Source organism: Tachysurus vachellii, chromosome 2, assembly GCF_030014155.1.
Source record: "Tachysurus vachellii isolate PV-2020 chromosome 2, HZAU_Pvac_v1, whole genome shotgun sequence".
NCBI classification, from domain to species: domain Eukaryota; kingdom Metazoa; phylum Chordata; class Actinopteri; order Siluriformes; family Bagridae; genus Tachysurus; species Tachysurus vachellii.
The window spans coordinates 9,710,496-9,728,611 of record NC_083461.1 but is presented as its reverse complement, the minus strand read 5'-3'; the positions used below and the strand labels follow the sequence as shown (position 1 = coordinate 9,728,611).

General features: G+C 39.3%; 1 protein-coding gene across 1 annotated transcript; it reads left to right on the top strand.

Annotated features, from left to right (window-relative positions):
• Positions 1-236: 236 nt before the first annotated feature.
• glud1b (glutamate dehydrogenase 1b) lies at positions 237-17,378 on the top strand. The gene is made up of 13 exons (XM_060895989.1): positions 237-771; positions 3,686-3,766; positions 4,664-4,719; positions 6,708-6,771; positions 8,086-8,180; positions 11,225-11,404; positions 12,300-12,437; positions 12,524-12,661; positions 13,905-13,985; positions 14,074-14,197; positions 15,017-15,108; positions 15,822-15,884; positions 16,432-17,378. Exons 1-13 carry the CDS (start codon positions 375-377, stop codon positions 16,549-16,551), a joined length of 1,629 nt encoding a protein of 542 aa, XP_060751972.1. The 5' UTR covers positions 237-374; the 3' UTR covers positions 16,552-17,378.
• The last annotated feature ends 738 nt before the right edge of the window (positions 17,379-18,116 follow it).

Below are 18,116 nucleotides of genomic sequence, written 5' to 3'. Positions count from 1 at the left end.
CAGGGAAGGAAGTGCTAGTTAAAGTGTTTCATGAATAAGTAGGTGTTCGTTACAGAGTACAAAGACATTTTCTTCAACTATGTGCATCCACACACACATCCTGTCTGTGGGCTTTGATGTTTACTTAAAAACATCTATATATTGTATTGAGACAGGCGCTCCTCCCCTAGACGCGCCCCCTAGTGCCCTTTGTGCTAAGTGCACTAGCTCTGTGCACTCGGAGGCGCCTTTTAAAGCGAGTTGGATGGCAGGAGCGCTGTCATTTCTAAGCTGAAGAGAGGTTCACGTTCCCTTAGCAGGCCTCATTGTTATCCCATTGTTTATTCTAATCGCTTCTCTTCCACCTTAAACAGTAGCCGCTTTCCGTGCTCGACATGTACCGGTATTTTGGAGAGCTTGTGAGCCGCGGAGCGAGCAGCGCGCTGGCAGCGGGCTGTGTAGAGGCAGCGATGCCGGCTTCAGCGTCTGTAATGCGGCTACGACACTACAGCGATGCCGCGGACAAAGAGGACGACCCAAACTTCTTCAGAATGGTGGAAGGCTTTTTTGACCGCGGCGCCGCCATCGTAGAGAACAAGCTGGTGGAGGACCTGAAGACGAGAGAGACACCCGAGCAGAAGAGACACCGAGTTCGGGGGATCCTGAAGATCATTAAGCCGTGTAACCACGTCCTCAGCGTGTCGTTCCCCATCAAGAGGGACAACGGGGAGTGGGAGGTGATCGAGGGATACCGGGCACAGCACAGCCAGCACAGAACTCCCTGCAAAGGAGGTACAGAACATGTTTATTTATTTATTTGTTTGTTTGTTTGTTTGTTTGTTTGTTTGTTTTCCAACGCATATGGTCAAGAAACTCAGCTAGCGTTGTACTGTAACGTTTGTTTGCAACGCAGGACACAGGAGTTCCAAATCGCTCTTCAGTCACTACATTCGAACACTACTTAGGGAACGACGTAACCGTATAGACACGTCATACTGTACAGTATAGTGCACTTGACTTTCTGTAATCGGGCAATCAGGACGCGGTCACTGGCTCTCTTGCTGCTAGTTCTAGGAACTAGCTTGTTGTATCCAGAAACTGTTTTTAATCAGTTGTTGTTACCATTCGTACAAACAAAATGTATATAGTTGTATTACAATATTTGTTTTTTGTTGTATTATAAATATGTGCGACCGCATCCAAACGTTTTTTTATAATGTTAGTAACTCTGGGTCATGTTTATAAATCTGACTGTCATGGTACAAGGGGGACATGAAGGCAAGGACATGGTGTTGTCCTCATGACAGGTCTGTTTCCAGCATCCAAAAATCCTCTCAGTCGTATCCCTTTGTCAGAGGACACTTGAACACTTTGTGTGTGTGTTTGATTAGTGAGATCATGTAGAGTAAAATATGAATGGGACAAAACACTTCTACAAAGCATGTTAGACAGAGCACAGAGCTCTCATGTCCTTTGGACTCTATTAATAACTGCATAAGTGTTATGAGTTTTAAGAGTCCATGCCATACACTGGAATACAGAGGTGTTCAGAGCAGCATGCATTCATGTTCAAGAACAGTTGATCAACCCTGTGCTCAAGGATATGAGGTGTGGGAGGAAGAACACCGCAATAGGTCGTGGGTAAAATCTGAGTTGAGGACATGACGTAGACTTGCAGAGGGCGATTTTGCGAGGGTGGGACTGGGGGAGGGTGATACTGGCCCAGACCCTCCTATTTTTCAGCTGCATGACACAAATGCATTTTTAAACAGAGTGCCTCAGAGTGCATGGGCATATGGCCCATGAGGGTAGTTCCTTCCATGTTAAGCACAGTACAGTGTTAGTTTTTCTAATAGTCAGACTATTAACTAGACAAGAAGTGCCAGACAAACCTGTAATACTGTTTGTCTGGTGTTTTAAAATGATCTTCCTGTATATGATCTTTTAATAATGTAGGTATTTGGCAGACAGTCACTCAATGTGGACCTGCAGTAAGGAAGCTTGCTGTGCAGTGAAGTCTTCTGTACGGTGGCCGAGAAGTGCAAAACACATTAACAAATCCGAAAACACATTAACAAATCCGAAAACACATTTACAAATCCCGAAAACACATTTACAAATCAAGAAAACACAGTAACAAATCCGAAAACAAATTAACAAATCCGAAAACAAATTAACAAATCCGAAAACACATTTACAAATCCGAAAACACAATGACAAGTCAGACAACCCGGAAGAGGTTGGTATAGTTTGTGATTGGAACACGTACCGATCATTGGACAAGACACCTGTCACTCAAGGTATACATGAAGTTCAACAGTCTGCTGCAGGGAAAAGTTGGAATGGATGGATAGAATGGATTACTGTGGATTAATTCTGTTATTTTCTTATATTTAAATGGAGAACTTTACACATTACACATAAGATTCCATACCTGTATATCTTGAGTGACCGGTGTCTTGTCCAATGATCAGTAAGTTTCCATTCAAAAACGATACCTACCGTTTCTGGGTTGTCTGACTTGTCGTTGTGTTTTCGGATTTGTTAATGTGTTTTCGGATTTGTTAATTTGTTTTGCACTTCTCGGCCACCGTACTTCTGCAACAATGAGAATCGAATGTACCACAGGTTGCTCAAGCATTTTCAATCATTTAATCAGCAAATTTCTAGCCAGTGAGGTTAACTAGTGGATGGAAAGCAGAAGAGCTTAGTGCTGAGTCATTCCTTCTCTCTCTCATTGGGCTTGGTGTAGCTTATCTGTCCTTATATGATGTAGCTTATCTGTCCTTTCATTACTGCATCTTTCTGACCGTATAACACGATGTCTCACAGGTTAATTTCCATTTGAAATAGAAATCGCTGTCTTGTGTTGCACAGTACCATCCTGTGCAAATGGATTTTATATAGCTGTCAGGATCTGCTTTAAACCGGATCAGACGTTTATTACAATGTATGATGGACTTGCTTAGGAGATTATCCGCTTTAGACACCACACACACACACACACACTCACACAGCAGGCTTTAGCAGTCAAAGTTTATTTGCTTGACTTGGGGTGGAAAAAATCCAAATAATGATCAGACAAAATGACAAAAAAAGCCTTAAATGACAAAAAATAGTCTGATATACTATATGAGCTTTTGTGGCATTCTTTAAAATGTACTGATTCATTACAGCTAACACTTAATTATTAGAAACTGCAGCTTTAATTAAGTCCACATGAATGTGTCACATTTAGCAGCTTAAGCTTTAAACTCACTGCTTGATTGTTGGGTCTGTATCAATAGATGCGTATGCTGTTTTTGCCTCTATTACACAGACCTGCTGTATTATCCATGCAATCTACCTGATGTGTGTCAGTGATATAGTAAAATCTGCTTCTCGAATTCATTCTGTACCCTGAGTGTATGATCAAATCATCGATGAATCATGACTTAATTCTCTCAGTTTTCAGCATAAACTTTTTTTTTTTTTAGCTCTTCAGTGTTCTGCATGGAGATCAGTCGGCTGTTTATATTCTGCTTCTCCTAGTAGTTTTATTCAGAAGAATAAATGGCCTAGAGAACATTTGTTTTAAATATAGTGAGATATTAGTCCAGTTATTAACAGCAAATAACCTCAATGTAAACAGAGATGAAGGTTTTTTTTTTCAGCTTCACTTAAATAATACTGACATTTCTGCGTTTCTGTGGTGGTTGTTCTGCAGGTATCCGCTACAGCATGGATGTGTCTGTGGACGAAGTCAAAGCCTTGGCCTCACTGATGACCTATAAATGTGCTGTTGTGGGTAAGTGGCTGCCCAGTTGATGGTAGACAGATCAGTAGTTTGGACGTTTGGATCTACTAGTCCGGGTCAACAAGCAGAAAATAACGCATTCTTTCTGCAGTTCACGATAGCTCCTACCACCTTGTTCATTACACTTCATTTCTGCACTTTACACCTCAGCTGAGGCATAAGCCCTTTTGTAATGGGATGTTATTACAAGGCAGATTAATGATTAATTAGTGGCTTTATTTCTGGTGTCCCTTGTACTTTCATGGTATAAAAGAATATAACGTATAAGGAAAAGGATAAAAATCTCTCTACATATATAGAGAGATTTTTATCCTTTTCCTTATACGTTATATTCTTTTATATATATATATAATAAAAATGACAACAGTATACAAAAGTAAATGCAATAATAATATAATAAATGCATAGTATTAGCAAGTATAGGTATGTGCAAAACAGGTGCAAACAAGTAAAGGATATAACCAGTAGCATTACTGCACCACAGTTACACTGCGGAAAAAAAATATTCTCTGAATTTACTGTTCAAGAGGGAGATGGTCTGTGGAGGGGAGTTCTTGTGGCTAGGAGGAGAACATGAAAAACAGCGACGAATCAAAACACAATGAAGTTTGCGACAAAGCCGTGACCTCACTGTTAAATACGAGAGAAGAAAAAGACGCTTTTATTAAAGAATGTTTTACATGCAAGACGTCTCATAGCTGAAATGTTGCCCAACAACTTGCTGAGATTTTTGTGTGCTCATGACACAACGGAATCTATGTTAATTCTACACGTTTCTGCTTTGTGCTCAATCCTGCAGATTCTGTTGCAGCTCATATGCAAACTTAAAATATTTTAAACATCCTTTTTAGTTTTAAAAAGTTACAAATGCTTGTGATTCTTCTTCAGATGTGCCGTTTGGAGGTGCTAAAGCTGGAGTCAAAATCAACCCCAGAAATTTCTCTGTAAGTAAAAAAACACTCCACCATAATATTATACGTGAATATGAACCGTACCCAATGCATTTTTTTTTTTTTAATCTGCCATTGGGGAAATTTAAGGACAGCAGCTGAGGGACTTACTCATGGGACCAGCAGTGTCAGCTTGGGGCTTCTGGGATTTAAAATAATTAAAAAATCAGTAGTCCCACATCTTAACCCAGGGGTCGGCAACCCGCGGCTCCGGAGCCGCAAGTGGCTCTTTCATCCCTCTGCTGCGGCTCCCTGTAGATTTGGAAAATAAATATTTAATTTAAATTTGTTTTATTTTAGTTAGTTTTTAAAAAAAAATGTAATTCTAAGATTATGATGCTCTTGTAACATTAACAGGGCTCTCAAGTTTTGAAGACAGGCAAGCGTGCCATCTCCAAAGCACAAAAATACCCTAGCCAATGAATATGCCTTTTTTTCATTGGTTGTTGCGTTAAATCTTACCCAGATCGTGCTATTTTCTGATTGGCTATTGTGTAGCCTCTTTTTTTTGATCGGCTGATAAGTGTCAGGCTCGACTAAGAACTCCAGTGGAGATGCGCTTGATTCCTGCCCGGTTCCATAGAGACAATGGCGCGGACTGATACATTTTGGGTGCTGCGGCATATTAAATACATGAAAATAGTCAAAGTTTTTCTGCGTGAGAAATACGATGTGTGGCGGGAGAGCGTGAGGAAAGACAGAAATGCGTGACTGTCACTCTCAATGTGTGACTCTTGACAGCACTGCATTAAAATAAACCGTGTTTAAATTTTTTCTCGCTCAAAATATGCATCATAACTGCCGACTTGCGAAATCCGACACACAGAAGCAGACGCATTTTTGGTTTGCTGCAGCCGGCAAGTTAAAATTTTGATGTCATGAATACGAAGAGGACTCGATTAGACATTGAACATTTTATTTGAAAGTAACCTTCAACCCAGCGTCTTTTTTGTTAAGGTTAGTTCAAACTGTTCAAAATATTTTTGTTTGCTTGCAGAAATAAAATTAAGTTAATCTGTAGCAGTTCATTGATTTCATAAATGCAACACACTACATTTTTTTCTATACTTTCCATAAATGTAAAAACAATATATGCAGTGTTACTGTATCTTCATTTTAGATGTCAAAAGGGTTTTGTGGGTCCCTGTGTTTTTTTTTTTTTTCTGTGGGAAACGGGTCCAAATGGCTATTTGAGTGTTTAAGGTTCCCGACCCCTGTCTTAACCACTCAACATTTCTCTTAAGGAGGGTTTGTCTGCCTGCTTATGTTCAGTAAGCGTTAAATTCCTGAAACATGTTCTCTCTCTGTCTCCTTTAATAGATTTATCAATTGATAGATGGCGATATGGTGTCTGTATAATGGAAATGTCTGTAGGTTGAGTCTAAACTCAGACGCACATCTCTGACTTATATAGACAGAGCAGGCTCCTATGGGGCTCAATAGCGAGACAGAGGAGGTGCATTTAGCCTCTTTCTCATCTGAAATGTTCTTTCGGTATCTCACGTTAGATCCCCCTTTAACTTGTCTCTGGTATAAAATACAAGCACATCATTTATTTTTGTAACTTTTATTTACTTTGTAATGCTTGAAATCTGAACATTTTGAAAAAGAGTCACGTTGCATGACAAGGTCACTACTGCAAGGTTACGTATATTACAGAGGTCATTCAGCTAGTCACTGAACACGGTGCATGTTGGCAGAAGAGATTTTAAAGGAGTTTTGCTCTGAAATTTTGCACTCTGCTAGCTCGGCAGTCGTCCTGCCCTTCGTAGTGAAAGTGCTGATCAGCCAGAGAGTGGTTTTGCTTCTTTAGCTTTAGGTCTGAAGTACCAAAGCTGCAGGAACAAACTAGCTTGCTTTATTAGTTTTGCTAGTCGAAACAACATGCAAAGTGCAAACCAAGTTTTTATTACATTACGATTTCAAATGTTTGTATGATTTTATTATTTTTTTTTTCTAATTTGGTTGTTGATGCTTTGTAGGACAACGAGTTGGAGAAAATCACAAGAAGATTTACCATTGAGCTTGCCAAAAAGGGATTCATTGGTGAGTAGCACGAACACTGATGATAATGATTTGCTTCAGAAGGTTTTAGAAATCGTTCAGCTGCCAGGTAGAGAGTGGCGTATCCATCACGGTGCATTTATTGCTTAGCAAAAAAGACGTGTTTCTATTTAAGCAACGGTAGTAGAGCAAGCTTCAACCATGATAAAGCCTGCTTTCTGAACTCTGATTACACAGAGATAAATGGTCATGGATGTATTAGCAAAAACATACCCTTACCCTTCTACATTTACAATAACACTGACTCTAAGCCTAGGGGAAGTGAAGCGTTTAGCACCTCTTTAAACCTTTTATCCTTAACTTCTGGTTCACATGGCCTTTTCTCCCCGAGTTTGTGCGGAAATAACCTCCCGCTTTCCTCCTCCTCCAGAGCTGTTTTTGGAAATGTATTTATCGTGCTGCCTTGTCCGTGACCCTCGCCATGACAGATGGCAGGAGCGGAGTGAAGATTAGACTGAAGCAGAGATTCGAAACAGTGTCTATTGGAGTGAATGGAAGGAATGTCGAACTGTCTCAGGTTTCGATCATGAAACTCTTAGTTTAGACGAGCGATGACCTGAGTGTAATGAATACATCAGTAATGAGCCCTTGTACCAGACTCTTAAGGCTGAGCAATATAACAGTAGCATTTCAGTATCATGACCAAATTATGTTTCCATAATTTCCAGAGATATCGGAGAAATTCATATTTTGAGCAATAATACTGAGCTGATATGATGATATCTAATCTCTACTTCTCTCCTGTCCCACCTTTGCATCAGTGGCTTAATACTGCAGCCTAATATAATCCTTGGAATATTGCACGTTTTGTCATGTTTTATCATGAAAATATGTAAATGTAGGCTACATCTATGACATCTAAGCAGAGGAAGACATTTAGAAGAAATTTCTGTTGCCATTTTTTGCATCAAATTACAAAATAATAAATATATAACAGATATTAAAAATTGTTTTCTTTTTGTAGTGCCATGATTATTATATTATGTATTCAATGTATTACTTGTATATCTGTATATTATAGAAAAGAAGCATTTTATATGAATGATGTACTGTATATGACTTGTTGAAAGGGGGGTTAGTGGATAAGTGTTTCGTTGGTTTGCCTCACATCTCCAGGGTTGGGGGTTTGATTACTCTAGGTTGTGGGTTTGCTACTAGGCTCCCTGTGACTGTGTCGGTTCAGAAAGTGGATGGATGAACTGAGGAATACAACATTTTAACCGTGATGATTAGAACATTCGCGTAGATGGCAGTTTATAATTAAACCTCTCATTTTTTCTTTCTGTCCCCTTTCAGGACCTGGTATCGATGTCCCTGCCCCTGACATGAGCACCGGTGAGCGTGAGATGTCCTGGATCGCCGATACATATGCTAACACTATTGCTCACACTGTAAGTCATTATGCATTAATATGTCTGCTACATAGTGCATATAGAATTTATTATTTTTCTTGTTGTTCAACCTTTTTGCACTTTTCCTACTTCCGAGCCAGTCTTTGAGTTTGCCAAGGAGATGTTATTGTTAAGGATATGTACACAACAAGCCCTGCAAACACTAATGTCACCAGCAGCAAACAGTGTTTCAGATAAACGCTCAAGCTCTTTAGCCTTAGTGTAGCTGAAACAACTCAACAAGTTATATGTACATATCAACACTGGCTCGGTCAAACAGGCTCTAATGTCTCCAGGCAGGACATATTTATATTACTGTTGGTATTAGTGATTTGTTTGGAGCTTTAATGGTGGTGCCCTACTGATAGAGAGCAGCAGCTGCTATGAATTACGTTACGCTCTCGTCTGGAGACACGGGAAGCAGTACTGACATTAGGGCATGAGTAACAAATCAGCTTTCATCTCATCCAGGAACCAAATCAGATAAGAAAAATAATGTCACGTGAATGCTTATAGAATGATGCAAATTATCTGAGAAATCCTAATTAAATTTACTTTTCCACTGTAAAATTTGCCTTTACACTGTATTTTGTATCAAGTTACTACATTTTTGTCCCCCAATGTAGACATTCTCTTAATGGAATCCTCTCTCTCTCTCTCTCTCTCTCTCTCTCTCTCTCTCTCTCTCTCTCTCTCTCTCTCTCTCTCTCTCTCTCTCTCTCTTTCACTGTTACTATCTCTCTCTCTTTCTCTTTCACTCTTTCTCTCTCTCTCTCTCTCTCTCTCTCTCTCTCTCTCTTTCACTGTTACTATCTCTCTCTCTTTCTCTTTCACTCTTTCTCTCTCTCACTCTTACTATCTCTCTCTCTCTCTCTCTCTCTCTCTCACACACACACACACACACACACACACACACACACACACACACACACACACACACACACACGTGCGCTCTATCTTTTTCTGTATTTAGCATTTCTCTCTGTAGACATGTTGGTTTTTAAGGTTGCTATACAGTCCTTAAACAGAGTTCATGCACTGACAATGCCGTTGCCACGGCAACGCAGCACTTAATATAGCCCAATTTCCTATTAGCATGCGAGAACTGAAGCGTGCAGAATGTAGGATATGCCTCTGTGCTAGACTCGGCTCGGCTTTCATTATTCTTTCGCTCTGCTTGAATACAGTGAAGCCAGGTCAAGTAGTTCACTCGCACTTCATCTAATCTCTTTAATGCAGAGATAGATTTCGGATATCCTCAGTTTAGCCAGATAGATTGTGTGTATGAGGTGTTTTAATCGTATTTGAGCCACCCGCATTGTACACAGGATAAAAAGCACTTTGCTTGTGCATTCAGTTGATTCAGATGAACAATAAGAGCTGTTGTTCAGCTCTGCCTCTGAATAGGACACATCCCAAATACAACACTGATGCTCCCTATGTTTCTCTGTGACCTTTGGGGTTTTTAAAAGCCACATGGTCCTTGCCTGTGTACAAAGCTTTCCAGGTTTCTTTTGGATACTTTCAAAGGGCTGATTTTCTGACAGATTAGATCTGGGACATTAGATAGCTGTTGGCAATGTTTTTGTTAAAGTGTCCTTTTACTGGAAATGGCAGCGAGACAATGTGGTGCTGACTCACAGGTCAACAGCAACCGATTCATCCGTCTACAGAAAGCATCTGAGTGGGATGAGTTGATCCAGGTTTAAGTGAGGGAAGCTTTTAAGAAGACAAACATTTGTTACAAGCACTGGTGGGGGGGTGAATAAATAGAAATACAGGTGGGGGATATGACAAATAGATCAACATGCTAACAGGTATCATAGCATTTTGGTTTGCTAGAAAACTTTAAATTCTGTAAATAAAAGTCAATTATCTGTTGAGGGGAGCTGCAAAAAAAAGACATCTTAAAAGGTGGAATAAGTTTTAATTATTTCCTGTTAAGATTTCAGTTCAATGTAAAACATATTTAAGATTATTATTATTTTTTTCTAGATATTGTTCTAGATATTGTTACTTTCAAATGTGTTATTTTCTCGTTCTATATATATATATATTATAATTAGATAGATAGATAGATAGATATCTAACAAAGCATGTGATACTCTTAGGGCTTGGTGTTGTGATCTTGATTATTAGATTATTGTCATACTGACCAGCTTGAATTGAAGAACATAATTAAAGAGCAGTGTATAAATTCCTGTATGTATATAACATGTCTAGAATCTCATCTTTTAGCACTTTTTAGCTCTATAAATCATCGCTGTGGTATCTAGTATCTGTTTATTGTATATGAGTTTGTAGAATAATAAAGGTGGTTGAGATGACTTTGAGGGTCAGTCAAGGTGGTATTAATAATTTTTTTTACTTCTCTCGTGTCGTCTAACATCGTGACCTCTTCTCCTTTCTCTCCCTTGTTGCCCTGTTCCATATACTTGGTCATGTGAATAGACCTCATGTCTGTAATAAAAGGAAATAACACTGCTCTTAACTGACTGTCACATTAGTCCTGTAGTGCATGGATGATTTCACAGTTATAGTACAATTTAGCTCCGGTAACACTAAACCTTTTTTCAAAAAACCTCATTGGTACAGATATCACTGTCGATAAAGGCGTGAAAAAAAACCTTGCTTTTTTCTTGATCATCAGGAAATTGGGATGTTGTGACTTCCTCTTGAACATGTGACTTGTGAACTCAAATGGACGTTTTTTTAAAACATAATTGAATATAACTTCTATAAAATCTAATAGAAAAGGATGTTTAAAGTACAAAAGTACTTTAGCGATTGTATTTTAAGGAAGGGTTTAATTTATTAATTTATTTATCTAACACGTAAATACAAAGGTGTAAAAACACTATGTTAAAAATGTCTTACCTTTAGTTACCTACTTACAGTAGTAACATACTCAAGTGCTCATGTGTATAACAGGGGAATTCGTAGAACATCTGTCAATATTGTAACTTCCTATTATTTTTGGATTAATAAACAGTATATTAATGTGCATTGTGTGTTTTTTTTTTTTTTTTTTCCCCTCTATAAAGGACATTAACGCTCATGCCTGCGTAACGGGAAAGCCCATCAGCCAGGGAGGAATTCACGGCAGAGTGTCAGCCACGGGACGTGGGGTTTTCCACGGCATCGAGAACTTCATCAACGAGGCATCTTACATGAGCAAGGTCGGACTCACACCAGGATTCGCCGATAAGACCTTCATCATCCAGGTACAATGAGTGAGCAATGTGTGTTGCACACTCGGTATACACAAGGTTATATAAATATGTGTATTATTTATAATAGAGATTTAGTTGAATATATCCTTGTTCCTTTAATGGTCACTGGTTTCAAACAGGAAAATATAGTTAAGCATCAGGTAGAACTTTCAGTTCTTTCTGAGTTCAGACGTGATGATTCCTCTTGTCTCGTCTCAGAAAAATGAACTCCAGTTGCTGTCTTTTCCTAAGCTTAAGAGACTTTTTCCTTTCCTCCACTGACATTTGTTCTTAATCGCATTAAAAATAAATCTGCTGTGAACGCAGATGGGAAGGAGAAATCCCCAATTCATTCCTCTTATCTTCTACTATTCTGTACAGATAATCACCTTGCTGTATTCAATTCTGTTTGAGATTGACTGACTAACACTGTACACATGCAGTGAAGTGAATTATAATGACGGTGAATATTAATGTAGAATAATGACGAAACGTCCCTTTCGCAGGGCAATTACACATTTTAGTCGATAAACTGGATCTGCATTTTATTGCCCTTGTACTCTCTGATGGTAAAATGTATTAGCTGTTGCTTTAGCTCATATTTAACACACGGTGGCAGCAGAGATCATTTCTCCAGCTTGTCCTGTAGAAACGCTGATTCAGCCAATAAAAGGTCTTTGAGCAGCTTCCCAGATGTCTAGCATCATGTAATAATTCGTCATAATACAGAGACTGATAATTAAGTCATTTTCCTCAGACATTACAAATTAATTAGTTGTTCATTTCCTACTGTTTTAGGCAGATGATTAATTATCGTCTTTTCTTGTTACTGTAATAGCAGTTAGTCTCAGCGCACCCTGAATACAAACAGCTTACATCATTTAAAGGAATTTCTTTTCTTTCACAGGGTTTCGGAAACGTCGGCTTGCACTCAATGCGTTACCTCCATCGTTACGGTGCTAAATGTGTGGGTATCGCAGAGATTGATGGAAACATCTGGAATCCCAATGGCATGGACCCCAAAGAGCTGGAGGACTACAAACTGGTGAGCACAGAAGAATTTTAAGTCTTCTTTCTGACTCAACTGTGCTATTCCTTTTACAAATGGGTGTCCATCTACTTCTCTCACAGCAACATGGCACTATTGTGGGCTTCCCTGGCGCTCAGCCCTATGACGGCAACATCCTGGAGGCAGACTGCGACATCCTCATCCCTGCTGCCGGAGAGAAGCAGCTGACCAGGAAGAACGCTCCCAACATCAAAGCCAAGGTCAGAGGCACGCACCGACCAACCCACTGCTTAGAAAGACGTAAAGTCAAGCATATCACATAGCTAATTATCTCTCCTAAAAGATTCATGCCTCTAAATGTCATCAGGTAATGTAAGTCTGTTCAGGTGAAAGGCTGGAGGGTTAAAGCATTTATTTTTATCCACAGTGATTTTGGTTTTGATGAATGTGTCTCTCAGATTGTTCTACTCTGAATGCAGGCATTGATGCTAGACTGTTTATCTAAATGTGATCCCCAATGCTGGAATTAATGAAACCCATTAATCCTGATGACATCCAGCAACTCACAAGCACAGAAAGCAAGGGACTGGTAGAGAATCATTACATTTAAATATTCACTATTCTACTGACTAAAACAGCTTTCACACTGGGTATGTTCAGTTTTCCTGCAGCATTGGTCTGGCTTCAGATTCCATTGGTTTGCGTTTCTTACATCATCAAAAACGTTCATCAAGAACACAAGACACCATAGTTTTTCTTTTTTATTATTTTTGTCCTTTTATGTGCAGTAAAGCTTTTTACTTCTTCTGTGTCTCTCAAAGCCTCTGACACTCATAGACCATGTGGAAACTGATTAGGCTTAAAAACATGCACTGGTTACTTTATTTGAAATCGTGTTGACCCGAATACGAGTTGCGTTCATATTTATGGGAATTGCAGCACAGATCCAGTGCAATTCAGTGAAAAAAAAGTCAGCTTTTATTGTATACAAGCCACTGAGCTACCAGATCTTTGGCCCCTGAGCTACCAGATCTTTGGCCCCTGAGCTACCAGATCTTTGGCCCCTAAGCTACCAGATCTTTGGCCCCTGAGCTACCAGATCTTTGGCCCCTGAGCTACCAGATCTTTGGCCCCTGAGCTACCAGATCTTTGGCCCCTGAGCTACCAGATCTTTAGCCCCTGCGCTACCAGATCTGTAGTCCAAGAGCTTTAACCACTGAGCTACCAGCTCTTTAGCCACGGAGCTACCATATCTTAAGATCTAGATACATTCTAGACACCAAGTAATGATTGTATGTGCAGAAGTTTTGCATTTTGTGTTACCTTTTGTAGTTTTGCTGCACTGCGTTAGAACCAATACTAAAATTTACTCAGCTGCTAGAGAACACCAGAATGTATTCTCATTCATCCTGGTATACCACCTTTCATTATACCACGCTGTCTCAAACATCATCTTTTTGCTTAGCTTAATACACATTTAACCTGTGTATTGTGATGGTTTAGATCATCGCAGAGGGAGCTAACGGCCCCACCACACCTGACGCTGACAAGATCTTCTTGGAGAGGAACATCATGGTTATCCCGGTAAGATTCTCCCCAAACGTGCGATCAGGAATTTAAATTAGTCATTCTTATTTGATCTTAAGAGAGTTTGCTTCTGCTCTAACTATAGGACATGTACCTGAACGCCGGCGGTGTGACCGTCTCCTACTTCGAGTGGCTGAAGAACCTGAACCATGTCAGTTACGGTCGTCTGACCTTCAAGTACGAGAGAGACTCCAACTACCACCTGCTGAGTGAGTTTTAAACAAACTCCCTTACTCGCTACGCTATAATGGAACATGTCCATTGTTTGTGTCCATTTCTGCTCAATCAGTGTGTCTAAAGCAGTCATTCAACTCTCTTCTAATTAATATTTGAAATTCATTAAGAGGAAGAAAAATAAGGATTTCTTTTGTTCTGCTCATCTATATAGAATATATATATGCTCGTCTTCTGTGGAGCATCTTTGTTTATTAGTAACTCAGCAGGGCAGAGCTAAAGAGCCAAATCCACTTTTTAATCTGCCCTTTGTTTACACCTGAGTCATCAGGGTTGTGCCTTTTTTTTTTTTTTTTTTTTTGCCACACCGCAACATGAACATTCCTACCTTCACAATGTCAAGTGCTTAGGCATTAGGTTACACGTGTTGTTTTTCCCTCTCTTTCTCATGGAAATCATATACATTTTGCTGGATGATGTTGGTAGAACATCAGAGGTCTGAAAGAGGAAAGAGGAGGACCACCACTGTTGGAGAAGCCTATTGCTAATTCTGATTAAAAAGATATTTTTTCCCCACAGTGTCTCACATACAGATAGAGGCATAGAGCATGTGTGGAGATGATTAGCATTAGATATTTTTTCAGCTTATTGCCATGTCTCATGTAATCCTTTACATGAAAGGATCTTTTTAAGTCTTTGTTTATTCTACTGTATTGTGATGTATTTGAAAGAAGTCGTCCTAGTCGAAACTAGAGAGTTGCATATCTGTGTCTCTGTTATTGCTCATTCCACCAGCGGTTGTTTTGCAGGAAGCCGCTCATCATTTCACTAATCCTTGCCTTCATGTCTTCCAGTGTCTGTGCAGGAAAGTCTTGAGAGGAAGTTTGGAAAGCAAGGTGGCCCCATCCCTGTGGTTCCCACTGCAGAATTCCAGGCTCGAGTAGCAGTGAGTATCAGTCAGCTGTGTGTGTGTGTGTCTGTGTCAGAAAACAGCATGGAACATTAAGAGAATTAATAAATGTGAAGTTTTAATTACATTAGCTGGAATTACAGAGCACAAGCGTGACAAAGAGCTGACTAAACTCGAACAATCAACGTCGTAATAGAAGCCATGCACTTTCCAAACAAGAAATGTCATTCATCAGATTTCAGATTCAGAGTAGTACGATTCATCAGACTTGCTGCAGTTTTAATTTTTTTCCACAAATAAAGGTCGTGCCCTGCACTTGTCAGGATTATATATAGATGGAACACAAAAGTCCAGACACACCTCATTTCTCAGTTAAAACATATTTAGATCTGATTCTGAGAAGCATTTTTGCGACTCAACTATAAATGCAGCTGTTTCTCTAAGCCAAACAAAACCCCACCCAAAAGGTGAAAGACTGAAAGCTTGAATAATTTGACACATTAGCTTAAAATGGATAACCGTGGGCCCGTTAGACATTCCTTGATATACCATTATTTCATTTCTTTAATATATAAAAATGGTCTAAATACTTTTGTGGGGGTTTTTTTTCCAACAAGTTTTCAGGCCTTGACCCTCTTTGCTGCAGAGGTGCTGTATCACATCTGCCCCTGAGCTCTGACCCCAACCTCCAAAGAAAACCTTCCACTGTCTATTATAAACTGGTCTAATATATTTTCTGTGCTATGTAGGGTGCCTCTGAGAAGGACATTGTGCACTCTGGTCTCGCTTACACAATGGAGAGATCTGCAAGGGTAAGTTATCCTGTGTGAGATTTTGTATGAAAAGCTGCGGCTAGTCGCTGCAGATGAAGTCTGGCAAACAGCCATTTTCCTAATATTATAATACAATGAGTTTAGTATAGCAATGTGATGTTCTTAGTAAATGATGATTGCAAGCAAGCCACTTAGCCCTTGTTTGAGGCATGTATAAATCAATGATCACTGTGGAATGATCATTACTGTGTGTGTGTGTGTGTGTGTGTGTGTGTGTGTGTGTGTGTGTGTGTGTGTGTGTGTGTGTGTGTGTGTGTGTGTGTGTGTGTGTGTGTGTGTGTGTGTGTGTGTGTGTGTGTGTGTGTGTGTGTGTGTGTGTGTGTGTGTGTGTGTGTGTGTGTGTGTGTGTGTGTGTGTGTGTACACCTCTGGGGCTTTCTGATGCCTGTAATCAGTGTCAGTCCTCACTGTCTGGGACCAAATTGTCTTTTGTCGTCTTTCAAATGGAAATAATTATTTTAATCAGTATATTCTCAGTAATTATTCAAGAACCATTTTGTATTTAAAATTATTTCTGTCCTTTGTAGCAAATCATGCGTACGGCCAGCAAGTACAACCTGGGCTTGGATCTCAGGACAGCAGCTTATGTCAATGCCATTGAGAAGGTCTTCAAGGTGTACAACGAGGCTGGCCTGACCTTCACATAAATCCTCTACAAATCTCCCAATCTATGCCAGTTTATTCATTCTTTGTATACCGGCCTTAGTCTAACCCTGTGCCCCGTTACACCACAGCCATTTTACAACGACACCTACGGAATCTCTACATTTATATAATTAAGTTAAATATTAAATTTGCCCACTCATATTTGCCAAGTTTTTTCCCCATGTAGTTTGTTCAAATGAAGATGTAATTGCTGTATTCTCCTATTCTGCATGACATGTAAACAAGCTGCTGGTTATGTTATGCTACAATGTTTTTCAGTTCAAGTATTTCGCATTACTGTGTTAATTTTGTACTAAATTGTTGCTAACTGACGTCTGCAGTATTGGCTCTGCTTTCACTGTTCAAATGAGATGTACCTACTTTTCATCCTCCAGACATCAAAACATATTTAGATTCCTTTATTCATGTTGTTTGTTGACCCAAAGCTTGTGACCCTACATTCTGAGTATTGAAAGACAACACTGAAGATGCCTTAGACCTTAGAGCAGGAGTTTTATGCTCAGAGGATTTCAGTCTTTAAACCCATAGATTCATAAATTACCTCACATAGGAAGAAAATTCATCAGACACACTGGTTCTTGTTCAGGAGTTTGTGTCGAAGTGCTAAATCTAAACTCTTCAATTTACAATGTCTGAATATTAAGTGTATGTGTGTGTATGTGCGCACAAGAGCGAGAGCGTGCAGCTCAGGGGAGGAAGAAAACCATTCAGAAAAGCTCATCTGTACCGTCATGTGGAAATTTCCTCTGGAAACATTTGTATTATCTTTTTTGGTTGTTGAAAATAAAGAAATGCAACACGATTGTTATATTAGTGTTTATTTAACATTTTCAATGCAAATGATCTGTAATAATGATACAAACAATTAAAGTGCTTTTTCTCTTATAGTAGAAGCAGGATTTGTTTGTTAGTTAATTAGTTATTTAAGTCTGGCTTAGATGTATAAAATTATACATAGCTTTTGTGTTCCCAGGTGTAGTTGTGCATACAGGACAGAATGATAAGATTTTTTAGGGGGTGCATTAGGAAACGTTTAATCTGCAGCAAACGAATGAAAATCATCCGAGAAGCTTCTTCCCTGCAGCTATTGCCTGTTCTGCTGCTTTGTTAGCTGCATGGTCTGCTGCTGCCTTGGTGGCCACACCGGTCACCATATCGCCAACACCTGCAACCACAGTCGTGTTACAGTCCACACTGATCGGAAGAGCTTTATTCCAAACATAACACCATCCATCACTGCTTCTTAAGAATATTTCTTATACTTATGATAAGAATTGGGAAGATTTAAAACTGTTAAATCTTTGTTAAACAATTTTTTATTTTTATTTCAATAGATAAATGAGAATATCAAACAAAAGCAAAATGATTACCTCCTGCTTGTTTCTGGTCCTTTTTTTGGTTTCCCATTATCCCACCAATTTGTTTTTTGGCAGCAACAGCTTTAAATGAAATACATTTTAATATCATTAATAATGCAGTCAATGAGATGAAAACTGCCCAGAACTTCATGCAAACATTTAAAGTGTCATGGGACTGTAGCAGGTTT